This window comes from Kryptolebias marmoratus, linkage group LG22 (assembly GCF_001649575.2).
Source record: "Kryptolebias marmoratus isolate JLee-2015 linkage group LG22, ASM164957v2, whole genome shotgun sequence".
Taxonomy (NCBI): domain Eukaryota; kingdom Metazoa; phylum Chordata; class Actinopteri; order Cyprinodontiformes; family Rivulidae; genus Kryptolebias; species Kryptolebias marmoratus.
The window spans coordinates 10095184-10119686 of record NC_051451.1 but is presented as its reverse complement, the minus strand read 5'-3'; the positions used below and the strand labels follow the sequence as shown (position 1 = coordinate 10119686).

The 24503-nt window shown below is 41.5% G+C and overlaps 1 protein-coding gene across 1 annotated transcript in view; it reads right to left on the bottom strand.

Moving 5' to 3' along the window:
• Nucleotides 1-23522, bottom strand: part of b3gat2 (beta-1,3-glucuronyltransferase 2 (glucuronosyltransferase S)) — a 35398-nt gene extending 11876 nt beyond the window's left edge. Inside the window, exons 1-2 of the mRNA XM_017421636.3 lie at nucleotides 22848-23522; nucleotides 7873-8017 (exon numbers count right to left, since the gene is read on the bottom strand). Of these exons, the coding sequence (XP_017277125.1) occupies nucleotides 7873-8017; nucleotides 22848-23387 (685 nt within the window). The 5' untranslated portion in view covers nucleotides 23388-23522. The remainder of the gene's footprint in view (nucleotides 1-7872; nucleotides 8018-22847) is intronic.
• Nucleotides 23523-24503: the final 981 nt, after the last annotated feature.

Sequence of the window (24503 nt, the reverse complement as noted above, 5' to 3'; positions counted from 1 at the left end):
CTCCGGTGAGAAGTAAAGTTCAGATGGTCTGGATGTTACAGCACACACACGTAACCAGGATTAATCTGATGGATTATAAAAACCTGGTGTGTATGAAGGAAAACTGACATGATGTAAACACAAGGTTGAATTTATTTAACCCACACAAGGTCAGAATTTCACATACAGATTTAGTTTTATTCATCTTCCAGCTGTGTTGAGCTTTTGTTTCTGCCATTGGCCTTTTCCCCACAGTCATTCTTACCTTCTCTCCATTCTCTCCTGCTCCTCATGTGTTCATTAGTCTCATCTGTTTCCACTAGTATTCATTCTTCCCACTTCTACTTATCCTCTGGGTTTGCTCTCTTTCATCGGTCAGTCATACTGTTCGTTACCAGCTAGTCTTCTTGTGGTCCTGTTCTGTGCTGCTTGTTGTTTTCTGCTTCCTTTTTCTATTTACCTGCTGCTACACCAGCAATTTTATTTTTGTCATTGTTTGTGCACCTAAATCTTCAAGTCATAGTCTGCATCCTTGTGTCCTAACTCGCCAAAGCTTGACACACTTTTTGTAGCCACCAGTAAGCTTCTGCCATGATTCTGGTTGGATGTTTACTGTCATGTGTCTGGCTTTTAAGCAAAGTATACAAATCTTCAATGGGGTTGAGGTCAGGGTTTTGGAAAACTCAATAAAGCCTAATCAGACCCTCCAGGATTTTGCGATGTTGCGATCGCAACTATTAACGCAAAATCAAGCAAACCCTGCGAAATCGCAACTTTTTGCAACTTTGCCCAAAACACTGCAACTTTCCAGCAACTTTAACCCAATATTTATTGTTTCTAAAGTGATTTGCCACAGTTTCTGCGGTCTAGTATCTTCTTTGTGGGTTTGTGTAGTGTGAAATACAAAATAACCCCAAATAACTCACGAAGAAGATGCATGACGTCACATCCTGTTAACATCAGAATGCCGGGAGCGTGCAGGAGCAGCGACCGAATCGAAAATGTGTGCTAATGCTTCACATTTGCCCACAAAGATTTCAGCAAAGGACCGCGCAAACCAGTTTCCCACCCAGCTGCACGAGAGTGGGGGGGAAGCTGTTTTGCACGTCCTGCAGTGTAATCATCAAACATAACCATCGACAAACACTTTGTGTCTGCAAAACATGTGAGGAGAGCTGCAGACGAGGGACAATCCAGAAATGCTCATGAATGTCAGTTTATAAGCTATCAAAGTTCTCAAATAAAGCATCTTTTGATAATGTCAATGTTTGTTGGTAATTATCTTACAAAACTAGTAAGTATTTTTTGTTTATATATTGAAAGTTATGGTTTTTTATTGATTTTTAGTAAAAAAAAAACTTTTTATCGCAACTTTTAGGAAAATGTCCTGCGAAATCAGGCATTTTAGCCGCAACAATCACAAAAAATGCCTGCGAAATCCTGGAGGGATTGCCTAATATTAGCCTAATTTATCCAATCAGAAAACAGCTTTTATGTGAGTTTACGATCATAGTCCTATTGGAACAGCCAATTGGGTCCAAATTTCATCCATCCTGCTGTTGATATGAGGTGAAGTTGAAGAGTGGAGGTAGTCCTTCTTCTTCATTATTCCATTCTCTATAAGCGATTCACCAGTACCACAACATGATGTTACCACCACCATGCTTGACAGTTAGTGACGTGTTTGCCATGAAACTATTTCCACCTTTTTTTTTAGAGGATTTCTGTATCATAATTGATCTACAGATCTTCTGACATTTGTTCAGAGTCTCTCTAAAATGGTTTTGCTTCTAGCTCTTGATCATATCGAACAGAAGCAGCTTCTTATTTTGGTTTCTATACTTTTATTTTGAAATCATCATGTTTTGGTGCCATTTCCTCGGTGCAACGCCCATGAAAACAAATACTTTTAGAGCTGCATGATTGGATCAGCTGAGACGTTTCATAATATCAGTCAGACTCAAATAAAAACTGGTTTAAAGAACTTTGCAACCCTTACGTCCTTCATTGCAAATATAAAGGGACAATTTCCATCTTTCTTTTACATTGTGTGTTTTCTTTTAAAAATCACTGGAATCATTATAAAATGGAAAACAGTGGCTTCTCTGTACCATCTGCGTGACTGAATAAGCAACAAAACTGAAAAAATCTCACAGAGAATTTGTTCTTGATAAGAAAGGAAAAAGTGGATGTTTATTGCTTTTATAGGTTTCATTTAGCTACAAATATGGCAAAAATGTATCCATCTCACTTGCAGAAGGCAAACATAAAGCATGTACAGCTTTAAAAACTAAAAGGAGAGGCACAATTAAACTTCCACAGAACTGCCCAAGTTTTAAATGTTTTTAAATGACAAGTTTCTGATTTTGCTGCATCTTGGAGAGGAAATAAAAAAGAACCAAGATGGGAATCTTTCAGGATGACCGAAAGGGAAAAGAAAACACACTGAAACAAATAAAGACTGTAATCAAATCTGAAATTTATGGATGTTTAACCTAAAATATTCTGGCCCCTGTTTCTCTGAGCACAGCAGAAACAAGTCGAGGTTCAGTGTTTTTTTTAATTTTTTTTTTATTATTATTCTCAGGGGAATACTGAAGTTTCAGCAGCCTGTTTGCAGATTTTTCTCTGCACAAGGTTTTCTGCATAATGACTGAATAATTTTTCATGCTAATTATTAGTGGGTGGCCCCGCTGCAGTGCATTAATGAGGGAGTTCACCCCCCCACTACATTGCAGCGCCTGATGTTTTTTCCTCTCTGCAGACAGAAAAACAGCAGCTAGTGCGAGGAGGTTGCTGTCTGCAGGGTTCACGCTGACTTTATCTCCAGCAGACTAAAGGCTTCTGCGTGTCAGACCAGTTCAACCACCGCAAACACGTTTTCACTTCAGAAAGCAGAAAAGCAGAGCTCGATTCTGAGCAGTTCAGAAGACCCCTGGGCAGATGCTCACGCTGAGCCTCACTAACCGCACAGATGCTAACGTGACCACAGAAACTTGTGTCACGGTGACGGAGTGACGAGTGTTCTTCCCCGCGCTGCAGCACACAGAGACGTGCAGCTCAGACAGGATTTCAGAGCAGTTACATGATGAGCATCCTGTAACCTGCAGCCAGTCACTGTTAAACAGAGAGCAACCCTGACCTGAGGCGTGTTTCATATACGACTCTGAACTAAGTTCCTCCTCCTGACTAACAGCAGCTGAACATTAAAAAATACTTTAATATGACAAACCTTTTGATCAAACCTTAAAACTAACATTATCCATGATCTCACAGAGTCAATCAGTGACAGCAATTAAAAGATCAAATTTAGCTCAATACTTGTATTACAGACAGAGATAAAGTCGTGTTTGCTAAGGTTGACCAGTTGAGTCAGCCATCTTGAATCAAGTTGCCTCAAATTGTTGTTATTTGACAGACCAACTGTTTCTTATGTCATTGTGTGTGTTTTTTTAAAGATTATAAGTAGAAACTATGGTCACAGGTGAACTCAACTTTACTGACAGAATACATATACCCCGCCTCCACATTGATTCATCAGACCAGAAAAAAAAGATACTTAGCTAGCAGGATTGGCAGCATTCAAATCTGTATAATAGCGTAAAACAGCCAACCATGTTAAATCATAACGCGGTCCTAAATCAAGATGCCTTTTCTGCTTTTTAAGAGTTTGTTGGGCTCACACTTGTGCTGTAATAATCAGCCCTACATGACTAAAGGATGAAATCAGTATGCACAGCATGTTGGATGAATCATTGCAAATTGATCTTAAGGGCTAAATTTGAAGAAAATTACCAGACAAATGTGGAGAGTTTTTGGGGTTTTTTTTTGCTTAAAATGCGCATCATGAATAGGTAATCAGTTGCAGATGTACGTCCAGTGATTACTTTTTGAGTTTCATTCAAATCTGTTGAATGGTTCGTGGCTCTCAGTGAAACGTTCTCATCCATCATGACAGTGAAGATGGCTGACCTTAAGATAGAAGCCCCCTATCTCTGTCTTCAAAGTTTGCCACAAACGCAACACAGCTCATTAGCTGAAATGCACACACACATACACACACACACACACACACACACACACACACAGAGCCAGCTGTTTAAGGAGCTCATTTGGCGCTGTGTGTTTTTTATGTTAAAATGTACAAATAAATAATAATTGTATTTGATTTATTTATTTTGAGTTTCCCCTTTATAAAATTATCCCCTTATCCAACCCTGGGTAGTTTGAACTCAGCAGTGTTGGGTTATAAGTTCAAATTCCTACCCAAAAAATGAGTTAAAATGACTAATATGTAGAATTAAATGTACTAAAAAGTTGTTTTAAAGACAACTCAAAATCTGGGTTATTGGATAATTACAGCTTGAATTGGTGCAAGTTAGTTGGTGCTAACCACCATCAGCACCAACTTATGTTATTTTAGAAAACCAAACTCACTGGCTAGTGCAAACTAAAATTATTAACAAAGCCAACCAGGTTAAACATCTAACAAGTTGCTTTTACCGTCTTATCTTTTCTTATTTCTTGACACAGCTCATCTCCGACCCAATCAATGGGTTAAGCTCTTTTTACACATTATTTGGACAAACCAACCCAACCTATGACCCAACAGCTTTAACCTAGCAGCTGGATTATCAGAGTAACCCAGCCGGTGTTAAAGCACTTTGAACCACCTCGTTGCTGAAAAGTGCAATATAAATAAATTTGACTTGACTTGTCAGAGACCATCAACTAAAGCAGAGAGGTGTAGAAGTTTTCACAATATGTGATCAGAAATCTGTTTAGATCGGAGCTGATCTTCAAAATAAAACCAGTGGGACTGTGAGAGACGGTGTAATAATCTTTCTAACAGAAAGTGCTGACAGAGAACTGAGATGGAGTTCTCCCCAGTGCACGTTGCTCCCCCGCTTGTCTGGTTATCATGGTGACCGTCTCCGCACATGTGAGGTGGTTCCTGAAATCCCTCAACAGTGACAACTGGGGTGGGTTTTTGTTTTTTTTTTCTAAGGAGTTCGGTGATTTTCAGTCCGACTTCGGAGCGACCGCAGAGTCATCACTGGAAACAGCTGGAAACACACAGCAACGACAACAACCTGATGGACCTCCGACACCGCGGAGACTTCATCACTTTGACCCTATCTCCATCTGTGTTACTGACCTTTACCTAACCAGATCGGAAATATGACAAACCTGCTCTGCTTCTGCACAAACCAGCTGTGTTAGATTTAGAAATATTTTTTTTTCTTCCTACAGGAACTCACACCACCAACAGAGATTTCTCGTTATTTTTTTTATTATGATATTTTTCTCCAGGAACTCCCAGCACTAACAGACTTTTTCTTTTGTGTGCAGAAGCCAACAGTGAGATTTATTTATTTTTATTTTCCTCTGCAGGAACTCGGAGCACCAGCAGACGCCTTCCTTCCTTCTTTCTTTCTTTCAGGACCTTTTTGCTGCAGCTCAGACTTTCAAAATGTCACATTAACACAGCACGGATAAACACGACTTTCCGTCTAAACAGACAGTTAATCTGACTGTCCAGAATGAGGAATCACACTCACGGACATGTGGCTTGTAACACAGGTGCTCTCTAAGTTGAGCTAATTGTTTTTTCACTATCTGTCAGACAGTTTGTTTTTCTGTTCATTGTATTTCCTCCTGCTGGTTAAGGATCTTCAGCTGCTGCTGTCTTCACCAGCTCTCAGGATCAAGGTAAAAACACAATAAAACCATAAAATCATGGGGTTCCTTAAAGTTAAACTTTCTCAGCTCTGAAAACCTCTGTCCTTAGATATAGAAGTACTACTCTCCCTACGTTCCAGCCATCATTGTGTTCTGGACACTGATTGGGTTCACACATCGGGCTGCAGTAACGTGTGTTTGTGTGTTCAGACCTGCATCATTTAGCCCTCTTATTGCAGCTGAAGTGCTGGCAGCTGTGTGTGTATGCGTGCGTGTGTGTGTTGTGTGTGTTAAACAGTGCTGTTAGTGGAACAAATGCACAGCTCTGTCTCATTTATCCAGACACAATGGAGCCTGGACAATTATGGGATGGAGTACTGTTCACCTTTTTGTGTGTGTGTGTGCATGTTACATGCACACACACACACCTCACTATTGGAAATCCCATGAATAATAATTGAGGAGTGAATAAAGTTTAGGTTGTTCGCTCTGCTTCCATCATTTTCTCTGCAGAATAATAAAAAGAAAAAAAAAATTCATTCAGCTGCAGCTGTAAATCGTTGACAGCGTAATTAGAACAACGAGTGTAAGATAAAGGCCAATAATTACAGTATGTGTGTGTGTGTGTGTGTGTGTGTGTGCATGTGCAGTTAAACGGTTTAGGGGAGGATGGAGGGATCAGATCTCAGCTGTGGTGGAAGAGAGAGAAAAACAGAGGTTTCCTCCTGCTAAAACAGATTAATTAGATCTAATCCCAGGGACATGCTCGGGTTCACGTGTGTGTGTGTGTGTGTGTGTCCATGCGTGGTAAAAGCCAGCGGTCCAACACAGTTTGTATTCAGCTGTGCTGCAGTGCCACACTGACTTGTGGGAGTCACAAGAATTCTCCCAATTTAGTTACAAAGCGACTTAAGAACAACAAAGTCAACGTTCGGAAGCGGCCATCACAAAGCCCTGATCTCAGTCCCAGAGAAAATTTGTGAGCTGAGCTGAAAGGTTTGTGTGAGAAAGGCGACCTACAAACCTGACTCGGTTCCACCCGTTCTGTCAGGGGGAATGGGACAAAATTCCAACAAAACTATTGGGAGAAACTTGTAGAAGTAAACCCAAAACGTTTGACCCAAGCCATACAGTTTAAAGGCAATGCTACCAAATACTATGAGAAGGATGGAAACTATAAGTAATAAAAAAGTTTCACTCATTGTTTGTGCAGTTAATAAATATAAATCATTTTGGGAATCCTGAAACAACAAATGTTAAACCTGATTTAGTGTCAGATGATGAGGAAAAAAATGGTTCTGTGTTGTTTTTACAGTATATGTACACATCTGGTTTTAAGCTATCATTGCCCAAATTTGCTGTTTTTAATTGAATTAATTTGTTTACCTATTTTATGAAAAAAAACCCCCACAAATCTCCTGAATGTTTGCTTTCATGTGCATTGAAGATTTTTATTACATTTAGGATGGAAATTAACATCAGAACATTGAACTGTAAAGATCAGATCTCATTTCACGGTGAATTTATTTGTGAAGACCCAGGAGCTCAACGCAAAAAAACCTCTTTGATTTGTGCCAGAAAACAGCGCAAGAAATATTATTTTCTGCTTCTTCTTAGTCCTGATGGGCACAAACAGGCAGAAATAATAACTACTGATGGTTCTATAAACTGTGAAATGATCGATAAGGAATTTTCATAAATCAATATAACTCTAAGAACCTAAAAGAGAAAACAAAATGTCACATTCATCTTTTTCTCTAACTCATCGTGAATGAGAAGAGAGCAGCAAACTCAAAGAACAGAGTGACTAATACCATTGTTACATATTTATTTATGTTAAATATTAACCTCAAACCTTTTCATGAAAAGAAAGACATTTATTTGATGTTAGTCTTTTTGTTTTTAGTGCAAATTAATTTAATTTAAACACTGATTTTATTTTAGTCGGTGATAGTTCTTCCTGTAACAATAGTCATTTCAGTAATTTAATGTAACTTAATTTAGTTTTAGTCATAAAATGTTCATGTAATAAACTCAGGACATCACAAAAGGAGTTTGCACTGAGTCTGAAGTTCAAAAATTTAAGCTTTGTTAAGTATTAAATGGATTTATCGGATGTTTATAAATTTAATCAGAAAATACTTTGTCCAATCTTTTTAAATGTGATCATCATTTTGACTTTTGTCCTGTCTGAGTAGACCTGCGTCCTACCTGCCATGTCCGTGGCAAAGGGTCGGTCTGGTCTCCAGCCCGTGTACCAGCCCACGACTTTACCCCCCGACACAAGGGGGCGCTCGTACGTTCGGCCGCCCACAAAGCCTACAGGCCAAACAGACACCTTGCGAGTGCTGCGCATCTGTGAAGGAAAAAAAACAACAAAAAAACTGGATTAGTTCTGAAATTCGGGTTGATAGTCTGGATTTCATATTCAATAAAGAAAGATCCTCCCGTTTCCTTCTAGGACACCCTTCTTTGTGGGGCTTTGAGACAGACGCCCTCTCGTTCAGACATGTTGTTTACTAATTCTGATATAGTTTCATTTTTATCCGGGCTGAGATGTCTCTGGGTGAGATCCAACCTGAGGGAACATCAAAGATCCCAGACACTCAGAAACTCTAGTAGAGACATCGATGGAAACTGACCGAGACTCTGACAATGACTCAGACAGAGATTCTGACAGAAACTGATGGAGACTCTGATCGAGACTTTGACAGAAACTTTGACAGAGTCTGACTGAGACTCTGATAGAGACTCTTGCCAAACCTTTGAGAAAGACTCTGACAGAGAATCTGCTAAAGATTGACTGAAACTCTGAGACTGACTGAGATTTTGAGAAAGAATCTGACTGACACTCTTACCTAGACTTTGACAAAGACCGACTGAGAACCTTATCAAGACCGTCTCCAAGACTCTGACAGAAACTCAGAATAAGACTTCCACCAAGACTTTGACAAAGACTGAATAAAACTCTGAAACTGATTGAGATTTTGACCAAGACTGACAAAAACTCTGACTGACACTCAAACAGAGACTCAGAGACTACCAAGACTTTGACAAAGACTGACTAAAACTCTGAGACTGACTGAGACCCCGACCACGACTGCCTGCAAGGCTTTGGCAAAGACTCTGACTGAGACTCTGACCAAGACTGAGTGAAACTCTAACCCGCACTCTGACAAGGTTAGAGACACTGATGGAGATTCTGACATGAACTGGTTTTGATCTCATTCTGTTCAGCCATCTTTAATATCATGTGAAACAGTCGGTATGTGACCGAATATAAGAGCAAATGAAGCGCAGAGCTGCTTCCTGTTCTCACAGTGAATGAATCTGCAGCCAGAGGCAGAATGAAATGAAATGAGACAGAAAAGAAGATAAAATACTGGAAATAGGAAGAGGGGAGGGTGTGTGTGTGTGTGTGTGTGTGTGTTAAAGGACAGTTTTTGTTCTGCAAGACAAATCTGAATTGCTGCTGTGTGTTTCTGCATGTGTACATGTGTGGTTGTCTGTTTTCCTGTTGTTCAGACCCCATCCTTTAGTCACTCGGAGTGTTTCCGATCAGAGAGCGACAGAACTGAACCAGAGCACAGCGGTGAAAGCCGACTGTAACTATAACACCCCATGTGGAGAGGATTTGCAGCTCAGAGCAAACAATTATATCAGAAGAGACTCGTGCAAAGAGCAGCTGAGTGTGTCCAACGACCCGTTAGTTGGGGAAGGGGGGTATCGCTGATGTCTGAGAAACATCCTCACTTAAACAGGAGTCACTGAATTACAGGAAATTTGATTTTTTTTTTACTTCAAGAAATGTGAGTACAGATCTATGAGAGCCCAGGAAGTGCCATGTTTGTCCAGTCAGGTAAGGGAAAGGTTAAAGGTGAAGGAGTGAGGGGGAGTACATCGTCACTCCATCAACTGACAGCACTGATTAAATAAAGTTTGTTTTCAGTAAATTAACTGTTGAGTTAGGTTACCGGTTAATATCAGAGATGAGATGGAAGCACTCCTGAGATGATTACACTCGAGTCACCACTTACTCCCCTTTCAAAAACAGAAACAGTTCCTCCGTCTGCAGACTCAAAGCAGCAAGAAGAGAAGCTTCAGGGAAACAGTCTGAGTCTCTGTCACAGCAGAGAAGATCAGGAAATTACCAGTTATTTATATCACACTGTCAGAGATGATAACTGTAACATTTTCATTTTCCAATGAATAACCAGATGTGAGCCGACTTTATCGTCACAATGACAGGAAGTGGATAAATGAAACACTTCTTAGTGTCCCACTTCACTTCCATCTCAGCAGCAGCGAACATATTCCCCCTTTCCTCACCTTCTTTTATTTTATTTTATTTTTTTCAAATCCCCTCTTCCTCCAGAGCAACACCAGCAGCTTTGAACTTTGTCCCCCTGAGTTTGTTCACATGATGCTAAAAATCCTTCTTCCTTTTTCCCTGTCGTCTTCCTCGCTGTTTTCACGGTCATCAGCTGTTTGTAAAATTCGAGCTGAAAAGGAGACACGGACAGAAGGATGACCGTAGGCCTTTATCGTTCACATCGTTTGGCTGTTTGACTGCTGACGACGTCCCGAATGTTTTCCAGCTCGGTTCAGTCTCACACATTATCAGAAAGCTGACAGACATCTTCTGAATCTTCCACACACTGCAGGAACGCACACGTTGGAAACCAAAGTGTGCAGTTTTCTGATTTAGAGTAATAATAGAAGTTACCCAGTCGGTGTGTTGTTTGGACAGAATGGTGCTGATGAATATCAGATCACCATCCAACACTGCTGGAATTGTGGCTAACTGGAGTAGAAATACTGACAGGCTTTAAAGCAGAACGTGTACAAAAGTATAAGTTCACTTTATATTTGAAAAACAAGTTAGCAACAAGTGCAACAGTGTTTGGAAGCAATTACACTGATCAGAAGACAGCAAAGTGACTGATTCTTACTAACTAAGAAATCACATTAACACCTACTGGGATCAAAGGGGTTTTTACGTCTCTAAAACCTTAAAGCCTTAAAATGAGGTAGGAATGGCTGCTGGTAAATTTGTCCCTCCCCATTTTGTACCCAGTGTTTGTCAATTTATACAAAACCATTACTATTTGTCTACAGCAATGGATTTTTTTCTACTAACTGGGTACAAAACTGTTATTTCTTCTCACCTATGCACTTTTTGGCCTCAAAGCAAAAAAGCTGCAGGTTGGATTCCTGGCTAGGGTCTTTCTGAGTGGTGTTTGCATGTCCTCCCTGTGAACGTGTGGGTTTTCTCCTGGTACTCTATTTCTTTTCCAACAGTATGAAAACATTCATCTTAGGTTAATCGGCTACCCTGAATTAAGTCAATGGTTAACTGTTTCATTCTATGTGACTATGATGGACTGCTGACCTGTCCACATTGTACCCCAACTTTCACCCAGTGACCACTGGCGAAAGGAACCAGCTACCCATAATCCTGGCAAGAACAAACGAGCAAAGACAATTGACAGATGGACAACAATACTGGCCCAGATCTACTTATGTTCATTTCCTAAGTGCACTACAGTAGAATTGATGATGTACAATGAGCATAGCTTCCAAGATGGGTACAAATTGTTCACAAGATGGGCAGGAAACAGGCTGAGGCGGGTATGAAGCAAACAAAAATAAGCATAAAAAAATAGGATACAAACTTGGAGGACTTCTTTTTGTACCCAAAAGTATTGGTACAAAGTGACCAAAGCCACAAATGTACAATTTGAGCGAGGTACGAATTGACCTGGGGCTGTTTATTGCCCCAATGAAAACCAATTATAAAATCTTAGATTCAATTGGTGTCCAGTAATTATACAATGTTTGCGAGTGAATACTGAAATAAGGCTCTAAGATCAGGTCTGTGCACCTCTTTGATTTGTAGCTTACAAAAAGCTGTGGGTTTAGGTTTCCAGTAGTTGAATCACTAAAATCACCACCACAGTTAGGACTATATTGTATGTACAGGATATGGACAAATTCTTCACAAATGTATTGAGCGGATTTTTGCTTTAATATGTCAGACAGATGTCTGTAAGGAGAACTGTTCAGAATCAGTTTCATCAGTTTAACATCATATTATAAAGAAAAAATAGCTACAGCAGCGTCGGAGGCTGTTAAGAGCTGATAGCAGAGAAGTGTGTAGATAAAGATGCAGTTAGCAACATTTGTATGATCAGCACAGGTTTTATCGGGAACACTTCAATGTCAGAATGTTTGCTGGGAGCCAGAAGAAGATGTGGGCTTTCAGCAGATGGTAAATTATTCTGCTCAGGGCCGACTGCATTAACTCACGCTGGTTTTCGTGCCACCGTCTGCGGATTTCTGCTGGCATTGGAAAAGTGTGCAACACTAATTCATTACAGCTTTATCTGCACGAAGAGGCTCGCTCAGTGTACCTTATGCAGAGCCACAGCGGTCTGTTTACACAAAACAAATACATTTCAGTCCAGTCAGACAAGAACAGACACAAAGACAAATACAGAGTAATCACTGCGCTTCGGCGTTTCGGTGTTCTATATTTCATGTGAAACTTTTATGTTGCTGCTCGTATTCAAACACAGAAAAGTTATATCAGGTGTATATAAGATTAGATGAGACACTGTCTGGTTGGTGGGATGGTTTTAAAATAAATTTTATGAATAAAGTGATAAATTCTGTGATGTTTACAATGATAGATATTGTGATGAACTGTCTCTCCTACTTCACATCTCACCACTTTCTTGGTATTCTTGCCTGTCCTGCACTACCCTCACGTACTTCTCCGTCACACCTAATTTCCTCATACCTTACCACGGTTCCTCTTTTGGCACCCTATCATATGCTTTCTGTAGATCCACAAAGACACAGTGAAACTCCTGACCTTCTCTGTACCTCTCCTTCCACAATCTCAACGCAAACATTGAGCCTGTAGTGCTCTTTGCCACAGCATGAAACCATACTGCTGCTCAGTGATTGTTACCTTACCTCTGAACCTGCCTTCAGCAACTTTTCCCCATTGCTTCATGGTATGGTTCATCAAGCTTATCCTTCTGTGGTTTACAGCTCTTCATATCCCCCCTTTTCTTTAAAATTGGTACCAATACACTCCTTTTAAAATTCCTCTGGCCTCCTGTCACTGTCTAGGATTGTGTTAAACAATCTGGTTAAAAAGTGTCCACTGTCCTCTCTCTTAGACACCTTCACACGTCAACAGCTGTGTCATCTGGACCAACTGTCTTTCCACTCTTCATTCTCTTCCTAGCTGCCCTTTCTGCCTCCTGACTAATTGTCTGCACTTTCTGATTTCCTAACTTCCCTACATCTGTTCTTCTCTCTCATTTTCCTCATTCATCAGCTCCTCAAAGTACCCCTGCTCTCAACACTTGCTTTTCACTTGTTAGTCCATTTCCATCTCTGTCTATAATCACTTTAACTTGCTGCACATCCTTTTCAGAACTCAATCAATACAAGACCTTTGTCTTTCCTGCGTGTCTGGCCTCGCATACAGCTCACTATAAGTTTTTTTCCTATGTCCCCTCTCTCTTCGCCATAGCATCTCAGCACTCCTGTCTATTTTCTCCCTCTCCACGACTACCCCACTTTTTTTTACTTTGTTGACCTCTTTCTTTGAATACATTCCTGCTCTTTCCTTGTTCCACCTTCTAGTCTCCTGGTCTTTATTTCCTCTCTCCAGAGGATACGCAAAACACCTTCCCAGCAGTTTTCCTCACCACTTCTGCAGTACTTTCCCAGTAATCTGGCAACTCTTTCCTTCAGCCCAGAGCCAGCCTCAACTCTTCTCTGTACTCTGTGCAACATTCCTCCTTCAACGTTCACCATTTTGAGCCTTCACTCTGCGCTCACTCGCTTCCTCTTCTTCATCACCAGAGTCATTCTTCAGACAACCATCCTATGCTGCGTCTCTACTTAATCCCCTGACACCCCCTTTCAGTCTCCAATCTCATACAGATTGCACCTTCTGCATCAGGTATAATCCACCTTCCTCCTGTCTTTTATGCCACCCTATGTTCTTCCCTCTTCTTGAAGTGCATGCTCACCACAGCCATTTTGCATATTTTTGGCAAAATCTACTACCATCTGTTCTTCCACATTTCTGTTCTTACCACCGCACCTCCTCAACGCTTTCTCATCACCTCTGTTCCCTTCACCAACACATCCATTGAAGTCTGCTCCAATCGCCGCTCTCTGTCCAGCTGGGAACACTCACTGCCACTTCATCCAACCTACTCCAGGATTCCTCTTTCTCTTCAAACTGACATCCAATCTGTGAGAAAAACACACTGACAACATTCAGCATTATCCCTTCCAGCTACAAACTTATGAACCTGTCAGACACACTATTCATTTGCACAACGCAATTCACTTACTCTTCCTTCAAGATTACCCCTACTCCATTTCTCTTCCCATCTACACCATAATAGAACAGCTTGAATCCACCTCCAACGCTCCTGGCCTCGCTTTTTATCCACCACAATATATCTACCTTCTCTCCCTTATTTATTTACTTTTATTTGAACGGCTAATCTCATTGAGACAGGTAGTTCTCACCATCATCCAGCTCTCCCACCTTTACCAGTAATAGTCCCTACTCTCCACACTGCTGCCTTTATCTCTCTTGTTGCCCTTAACCCACCGTCCCCCTTTCCTCTTCCCTGGTCTTCTGCCAACAGTAGCACAGTTTCCACCAGCATCCTATCGACTAACATTACCGGAGGGGGTAGTTGTTAATCTGAGTCCCAACCAATACAATAAAGGGATCATATTCTTGATGATCATATGCCCTTCATTGGATGCCCTCCCTGGAGTATCCCCCCCATTTATCTGGGCTATTCCGGACAAATAAAGGGAATAATTAGGATCAAATTTGCCTAAAATACCCATCCTTAAAACACAATGACACATAAAAGAACACATATTATGTAATAAGGCCTAGCATTCCTTGAAGGAATGCATATCACCCACCAGCTTTCATGACAGAGTTTTAAACTAAGATCATCTTTTCGTTTTTTCACCCTTTTTGGTCATATCTTGAAAAAAAATGTTATGGAGAAATTCAAGAGATCTGTTCGCCCTTTGTATTTGGAATCACTCTCAGCTACCACACCAAACATTTGCTCAATTTCTGTAAAATTCACTGCTTTATATCGATATTTTTCTTTTATAAGGTCACCGGCGGGTGATAACTCTGGAATGACTGAACAGAAAATGACTGAACCGACTAAGAATAATTCCAGGTTGAGACTGGCTCAGGGACAAAGTAACAATACAAAAATCTAATGATGCAGTGTCATGTGACGGAAACGCGCCTGTCTTCTTATTAATCTGTTGTATTATCTTCAGAGAGCAGCCATTGTGTCAGTGTAAAGAATAAATCCTTTTTGTCTCAGCTGAGAGCATGACGATTCTCATCGAAATGACCACTCAGTTGGCTCAGACAGAGAAAACGGGGTATTTACAGGCAAAGAAAAGAAAAAAAATACTCTGTTAAGCGAGTCATGGTTTTTTACGCTCAGGAGAGTGTTGGAGTGGCCTGGTGCGGTCAGGTAATCAGACAAACAGGTGAGAAGGGAAATGTGTGAACACACAAAGACGATGCCATCCATTATGGATGCTCTGCTTCCCGCTGTCGTCGTGTTGTTTGTGTTGTGGGTTGATTGTTTGGGCGCCTGGGCCCCGTGTGATTTTAATCAAGTATATTTTTATCTCAGCTGTGTTAATATGCATGGAACAGACAATCAGAGGAGGGAGGCGAGAAATGAGCAAGGAGACAACGAATGAATCAAATTAGAGAGGCTGAAACCGATGCAACGGTGCATGATATGTGAGCTGCCTCCGTGCCTTATGAGTTTATATGAAAAAATATTAAAGAAGAAACACAAACGGGGTGTGAGAGGGAGAACGCTAGAGCTGCTTTACTCTTTCCTGAAATTACTGTGAGAAAGCTGTCTGTCTGGATGGATTTATAATAAGATTTCATAAATAGTACACAATATGAAGAGACTGATAGAGTGTTTATTGAGTGGATTGTAGAATTGTTAATAATTGGTTCAACTTAGAAATGCATTGAATATATATATAACCTACACTATTTATTATGTCACGATTATTTAAATTAGAAATAAAAACAACTAATTGGATAGATATATCTCTGTACGCCTTTGGGTCCTTTTTATGTTGTAAGCTCTGAGGACAGAGGGTGTCGTTTAATTTCAGTAAAACACTCGAATAAATTCAGGTAGTGATGCATTCATAAACTTTTAAACACTCTAAAATAGTCTTCGCCCATTTTAGCTTCTCTCTATTGGCTCCCAGCAAAAATCAGAACAGGTTGTTAAATCTTACTCCTAACATACAAAGGTCTCAACAACCAAGCTCCAGCTTATAATAAAGATCTTATTGTTCCTTTTTTCCCTAAGAGAGCACTTCACTCTCAGCCTGCAGGTTTACTTGTGGTTCCTAGAGTTTCTAAAAGTAGAACGGGAGGAAGAGCTTTCAGCTATCAGGCTCCTCTCTTGTGGAACCAACTTCCAGTTTCTGTATGTGAGGCTGACACCCTGTCTGCTTTAAGACACAGCTTAGGGTTTTCCTTTTTGATAAATCCTATAGTTAGGAATGCTTTGGGTTTCCTAAGCTATCCCTTAGTTATGCTGCTATATGCTTAGACTGCTGGTGAGAGTATGTTCTCCACATTTCCTAATTCTGCTTTGTTTACTCTCTCCACTCTCCACGTTTGTATTTTCAATTACTGATGCCATTAACCTTGTGTTCTTATTTAATTTCTCTACAGAAACTACACCTGGCCCAAACCTTCTGTGTTTGTCTGTGTCTCTTTCCTGTCCTCTCAACCTCCAGCCAGTTGGGGCAGATAGCTGACTATCCGGAGCCTGGTTCTGGTTCTGGAGGTTTCTAAAAGGGTCATTCCTTTTCAAGATGCAGCTCAGGACGGCAGATTATGCCAATTGGCTTCCTTAGATAGACAACTTTTTACTCAATGGCATTTTGTAATGTACTGAATGTGATTGCATTGTGTTATAATTGGATTCAATTGAACTGTTTGTAATTGGATTTGAATCAGAGTCTCTTTTAAACCGAAATAGGATTATGATTTGGACTTGTTCCTTTATTTGCATTGTGCCCCGAGATGTCTTTTTGTTGTGAACTGATGCTATAAATAAAGTGAACTGAACGGAAAGTAGCACAGAAGGGAACAAAACAATCTGATGAGGGAGCAGGAAACATCGAATTGAACATTTAAAATATTTCAGAGCAGAACGCTGGTGTACAACAGCTCCTTTACGTTTACATTAGACTCTCCACAGTGTCGCCACAGCCGTGTTCTCTCCCACGTCATTATCCTCCTCCTCCTGACCCAACATGAACAGGTTCTCTCAGGGAGGTGTGTGTCCTTTGTGCACTGCTTCACAGACATTGCTAACCATCACCACCCCTCTCCCCTCCCCAACCACCCACTGATTCTCCTTCCACACTATTACAATAATTGCCCATATGGGTTGGAGGAAATTGAATTTCACGTCCTGCCCTGGTTCTTTATTTCACCACTTTCGCTTTCAGCACCCCTCGCAATCACCCCCTGCTGTTAACGGAAGACCTAAACCCTGCTGCTCGGACTCTGATTGAACACTATCTATGCCTGATGAGCGAGGGAACAGAGTGGATGACCAACTAACAGCTGACTAACCGTAGATTAAAGAAAATGTGCAAACTAAAGCAGGAAGTAAATTCTGATCTTTTTTTTTCTGATTCAAGGTAAACATGCATTCTTAGAGTCCAAGTCGGGTGATTTAAAACTAACATAATGTTCCAAAACCATTCCCCACCTCTGAGAACCCCTCAGAGCACATTAAAACTGATGAATACAGATTAAACCCAGTGTGACTGTCCCTGAATCCCACTCCAGCAGTGTCTGCGACTGTGTGCTGCTCTCAGAGCTGCAGGAGTTCAATTATTCCAGAAAGATCTGACAGAGGTCTTCTCTGGACAACAGACTATCGTCAGCTGAAAACTGGCTCCGCCGTCAGCTTCTAGGGAAATAATAAAAAATTTAAAAAAAAATGAAACTGGCTTATTTTTCCTGATTGATTTGTTTCATGACTGAGTCTAAATGGGAGAAAGCCAAGAGACTGAAAGAATGACTTGAGGCCAGCGTATTGATGAAGACAGAACAAATGATTCATTAAATTAACAAAAATTTACTGTCAGATCATAAAACATAAACACATGATGACTCGTTCAACTCAGATTTTGTAAAAAAAATGACTGAGTTATAAATATTTTTCTGTATGCTAAGAAGAATTAGTTGTGGCGGCTGTCTTGAATTGGGCTGACTCCAAATGTAAATCAGTTGTAGACGTCCAACCAATGATTACTTTCTGAAAGTTTCATTAAAATCTGTCCGGTGGTTCCTTGAGGCATTTTGCTAATAGTACAGACAGAGCTGACTCCAAAGGTTTAATGCCAAAGTTTTAAACAAAGATTTCAGCGACTGAACAAGTTGCTGTTGTGGGTTGGGTTTGGACTTCACTTGAAGACAAGGAGAACAGAAAACAAATTGCCAGACTGAGATTTGCTAAATAAGAACAAAACCTCACACCATTGACAACAATGAGATGGTTACACCACCATAAGGTAGCAGGCACCATGCTTAAAATGTGGTATGTTGTAACTTTCCCCACTCTTCAACCCAATAGGTGCGCAACATAACGAGAACCCATCATGAACATTAGCACGTATGCCATAAAGCCTGGGCAGCTTACGTCAGAGAATGATATGATCCGTGTTTATTCCTCATGTTGTACAGCAAGCTAAAACTAAACTGGTTGGCCATAGTGTCCATTGTTACATTTGGAGGGAAAAGGGAAACGCTTGCCAGCCTGAGAACGACATCCCAACTGTGAAGTACGGGGTTGGCAGCAGCATGTTGTGGGGGTGTTTGGCTGCAAGAGGGACTGGTGCACTTCACAAAATAGATGGCATCATGAGGAAAGAGCATTGTATAGAAACATTGAAGCAACATCTCAAGACATCAACCCGGAAGTTAAAGCTTGGACACAAATGAGTCTTCGAATAGACAATGATCCAAAGCATTCTGCCAAACTAGTGTCAAAGTGGCTTAAGGACAACAAAGTCAGTGTTTTGGAGGGGCCATCACAAAGTCCTAACCTAAAAGATTTGTGGGCAGAGCTGAAAAGGTGCATGCAAGCCTACAAAGAGATCCTAACTGACCTAAAACCGGAAAGGTTCAGTTTAGTTTTGTGTCAAACAGTGATAAAAAATAGTAGTGTCTTTTTATTAATGTATGCAAATATCTGGTCTCAATTGTACATGCAGCACCAACAAGACCTTTAAAGTTTATAATATACCCCAACTGTGTCCATCCCTCTGAACAGAGCCTAGCTGTTCTAAAATGTAATTGATTTGGGTCTAGTTTCAGTAGATTTACTGTGAATAAGATGAGTCTTTTCTTCTTTGATTGTTCAGTCGTCACATCAACTCTGACAGCATCAACATTCATGTTCATGTCATATTAAACCCCCGACTGTATGATTGTATCATTATTGTGTTTTTGGTCCAGAGACACACAAGCACAAATCACTGAGTCACCAGAAGCACTTTTAAGGGGAAAAGCTTAACAGGCTGTCACAGCGACGCCGTAAATTATCATGGGGTCACGGTGAATGAATATTTTAAATGTTATCTCAGTCACTTTTCTTTCCAAAATGATTAAAAGGGTTATAATTTGAAGGCGCCAGCCAGTGTAAGCACAGTCGGTCTCCTCGGTGTAGTTATTGCGGGTTATTAGCACCATGTGACAGCTTATTATCTGTCTATGACAGGTCATTACCTGCACAGAGGAGCGGGGTAATGAAATCAGGAGGACAGCGAGGAGACGCTGGGCTATCAACAAATCAAAGCACAGATTTAACGCTGCTGAGAGTCACATGAGGCTCCGGGTTTAACTAAACCAAGTGCTGCATTCAGGAAAACAAGGACACTTGGTTCTAATTAAAACTGGAAGAATTCGTTCTGATGTGTTTGGAGTGATGGAATTCATAAACAGAGCGTTTCAGTCATTCAGGTAGTTTTATCAAAACAAAGCTGGCTGCTTAAGAATTCACTAATAATGAGACATAAATATCTCCTTTTGTAAATCCCACAGCTCACAGAGACACTGACTGTTTGTCTGTCTGTTAGATGTATGTCTAGAACTGGTTGACTTTTGGAGTTAACATAATGCAAACGTAGCCAACACATAAATGGCTATAACTCAGTCAATTCTACAGACACTGAGCTAAAACTTTGTGTGGTAGTAGCTGAAAGTCATCCTCAACACATACCCTGAGAGCAAGCAGCTCTTGCAAGATCTCACAATATTATGTGAGACTGTGCGTACCATTTACAAGGTTTGGCTAAAATAGTTCTCGTCATAAGATCTTAGTTTGACACACTAGCATAAAAAGCGGTGGGCGATATGCATTCCTTCAAGGAATACTGGGCCCTTTAATATTTTATATTTATATGTATTTGATATGTTCATATATATACTTTTTTCCATCTATCAGAAACAGCACTACGACCCGAAACATTAATATGAAGAACATTTAAATCAGAACCATCTGATGAGTTCAGTTAAAGTGTTGAAGCTCCTACAATAAAAGGAAAACACTGGCAGCGAAGAAAACGCAAAACGCTGAATGTTCTGGTTTTTTTTTTTTCTTTTTCTAAAAAGCAAGTTATTCTGAGCGCTGAAACTGTTTGACAGAAAGTGGGGAGGGGATGATGAGGGTGGAACTGAGGGAGCTTGAGGGAATTAAAAAGAAAAGACTTTCACCAAATCTTTTCTTGTTTTGCCAATTCTGACTACTGTTCTGATGTTTGCCAATGTAAACAGAAAGCGAGAGCACAGGAACTGACTGTACTATAAGAATACGGGAGGAAAACACTTTTCAGCTAAAATGCTTCAAAATGACCGAAGCTGTTTGAGATCTGGAGGCAGCTGTCTCTGAAAGGCAGCAATCAGGAACAATCAGACTCATTCTGCAGGATTGTTTGTATCCATGAAAGGATTATTGTGTTGCAGCTGACGCACAGTTAGACCCCCTCCTCATTAAATCTGCTCTGAATGCTCAACAACACACCACGACTGGGACACGTAACCCACTGCTGGGTGCAAAGTTCATCTACAGATGTGGGCAAATTTTATTTGTACTCTTTTGTTGAACAAAGAAAAACTCGACATAGGACATAGCTTGAAACTGACAATAGTAATAAAAAAAATAAAAAAGCAACAAAGAAAAATCAACAAATTAAGATCAGTGATTGCTTCTGAAATTTGGTTCACCAGAATTCTAAAAAAAAATAAACTCATGAAACTGTCCTTGACTAAGAGGCTGGTACCCTTATTTTAATATCTTGTTACACAACCTTTTGAGGAAATCACTGCAATCAAATGATTTCTGTATTTCTCTCTGACTTCTGCACCCGTCCACAGGTATTTTGGTCCACTTCTCATGAACAGTTGTCTCAGGTTTTTAGGTTTCTTCTCCAGATGTTTCAGCTCCGTCCACAGATGTTCAACAGGTTTCAGATCAGGGCTCAGAAACACACTTCAGAATGGTCCAACGTTTTGTTCTGAGCCATTCTTTGTGGTTTTAGCTGTGTTTTGGGTCATTATCCTGTTGGAGGATCCATGACCTGTGACTGAGACCAATGTGACACTAGTCTTGAGATGTCCTTGTACCCTGAACAGATTCAGGACACCCTGTGCCAGATGTTGCAAAGCAGGACCAGAACAGAACTGAGCCTCCTCCGTGTTCCACTGTAGGCTCAGGGTTCTTTTCTTTGTTTCATTTTGGGTCTGGGAACACAGAGTTGATGGGACTTGTTGCCAAAAAGATCCGGGTTTGTCTCATCTGTCCAAAGGACATTCTCCCAGAATCTTTGGGGCTTCTCAATACACATTTTGACAAATTCCAGTCAAACCTTTTTAAGATTTGGTGTCCTCCTCAGTTGTCTTCCATTCACCCCTACATCACTAGCAGCCCCTATAACGGGGGCAGCAGCACTTCTGCCAACTAGATCACTCCAAAATAGGGTCTAAGGGGTTAAGTCCACTTTGTCTCAAACAGTGACTGATGGACTGATCTGACACTGATGAACCTTGACCTTAGGGTTTACCTATAATCTCTTTGGAAGTTGTTCTGGGCTCTTTGGTCACCATTTGTATTATTTGCCACTTCAACTTCTCAACAGTATTTCTCTTGTGGACACGTCCAGGGAGGTTGTCTCCAGTCCTGTGAACAATAAACTTCTGAATGATCTGTGCAGCTGTAGTCACAGCAACATCCAGCTGCTTGGAGATGATCTGATAGACTTTACCTTTAATGTGCTGCTCAATAGTTGACTTTCTCAGCTCCTGAGGCAACTCTGTCCTCAGCTATCTGTGCTTCATGTTCAGTGTGGTACACACCATGATACCAAACAGCCCTGTGACTACTTTACCCCTGTTAAACTGGCAGGCTGACTGATAATAGGACTGAAGATTACATGATGATGCTGATTACAGGACACAGTTTAGATAAACATGTCCCTGTGGTATTTTTTTGGGGTACCATCCTTTTGGTTAAGGCCAGTTTCATTAGTTTGTTTTCTTAAAAAAATAATTTAAAAAAAGAAGCGCAATCATTGATTTTCAGTTATTTTTTTCCTTAGTTTTACTTTTGTCAGTTTCAAGGTAATTGTGATCATTTGTTAAATGATAATTAAAAACACCATTGTTTTTAATTATCATTTAACAAAAGGGCACAAACAAATGTACTCAGGTTTGTAACTAAATACAACTAAAGGCAGAAAAACAAATATTCAAACCAAAAAAGATATAGTTACAGTAAAAACTACTGTTAGCTACAGCTACAGTCTGTGGTTGTGTAAATAGATAAAAAACATCAAAATAGGTGTAACAGATATGTGTAAATAAACTTTATGTCAGTGTTATGGTGATGTTAATTACATTTTATTTGCCTAAACCAGCAGAATTCTGCTGTCCATCATCTGTTCAGGTGTTGCTAATAGTAAAGTAGCTGCATTACCCCATCACTACCACCACTCCCCTGCCCACGTGCCTTCACTTAACCCCAGGTAAGTGACGTCACCTCGTCGAACAGCTCCAGGCTGTACGTGTTGTCGTCATCGGCGAAGAACACCACGCCTGCGTCCCGCCTGCCGCGGTGCTGCCGGAGCCACGCGAGAGCCGCGTTCCGCTGCTCGGTGGCGCGTGGCATCCCGGTCCGTTTGAACCTGCGGGGGGTGAGCACGTGCAGGTGCGTGTACGGCACCCCGCAGCGCGCCAGGAAGCGCGCCACGAGCTCCGTGCGCGTCGCCGAGTCCTCCACGACGATCCAGTGGAGCCGGGGCACCTGGCGGAAGGCGTGGGCCAGCCGGGTCAGCTCGGCCTTCTGGACCGGCCGGGTGTAGGTCGGCGTGACGGCGTAGATGATGGGCAGCGCCGACTGGTTCTGCTGGCCGCCGGCCGGACCCCCCGAGGAGCCGGTCCGGGCGGTCCGCAGAGCCCTGCCGGTCCTCCAGGCTGCCGGAGTTCGGACGGTTCTTTTGCTGTCGATGTCGATCATGATGATGACGATGAGGACCCAGGGCAGCAGGATGAAGAACCGGCTGAAGAACACGGACTTCATGGTGAAGTTAGAGCCAACCCATCAGAAAGAGAGAGAGAGAGACTGAGCCGGACTCCAGAACCTTTAAATCCCAGGAACACAACAGGAAAAAAAAGCGAACTGGGTCCAAATCAAACTATCATCAGCATTCACCGCCCGCCCCCCCCCCACCCCGTCCCATGTTCGCCCCGCCGCTCGGTGCGCGGTTCTCCGGCGGCCGAGAGCCGGACGCGTCGGTCGGACCTCCTCTCTCTCTCCCACTCGCCTCGATGGAGCAGAGCCGAGAGCTGCCGAGGAGCATCCCAGGGAAGGACGGAGAGAGCTGCTCACGGAGTGCTGCTCCGAGTCTGAGGAGGGGAGGAGCAGGTGCTGCGAGGAGAGGAGGGGAGAGGAGGGGAGAGGAGGGGAGAGGAGGGGGAGCTGGTGATGGAGAGGGGGAGGGAGGGAGCTGTGTGTATCAGAGTCCTCAGAGAATGGAGTCAGCTGATAGAAAAACCCATGAAGAGGAGCTGCTGCTGCTGCTGCTGCTGCTGCTGCTCAGGAACAAAGACTGATGTAAAAATAAAAAAGTGTGTGTGTGTGTGTGTGTGAAGGGGTCATATATATATATACAAACAAACTGTGTCCTGGTACTGAAGCTGCTGTGATGATTTCCGTGGGTTACACACACACACACACACACCAGGAGGTGTAGAAGATAATGTCTCCCTATTATTTAATGTCAGACTCCTAAAGTAAGGGGCGGAGGTCCAACCTGAAAACCAAACTTGATATCCGGGGGTACAGTTCACAATCTAAATTTGGCACGTGTGTGTGTCCCGTTTAATTTTAAAAGCAACCACAGCAGTTTAATCGCTTCTGTTTGGTTTTTAATGGATTCACCGTAAGCCCCAAACCTAACGAGTAAGACAGCTCGTTTATCAAGAAACGGCACGTGGTGTTGATTTTGTGCGTCAACTGTGTCAAACTCCTAACTGTCAGAATAAAGAGTGTGGAAAATGACATAAAAATGGACATAAATAAACAAAACTTTGAGAACCTATAGTTGGAACAAACACCTTAAAACAGCTTGGCATCTGCGCATCGAATAAAATCCTTCTCTTGTGAGAATTAACAATAAATGCTGTTTATAAACCC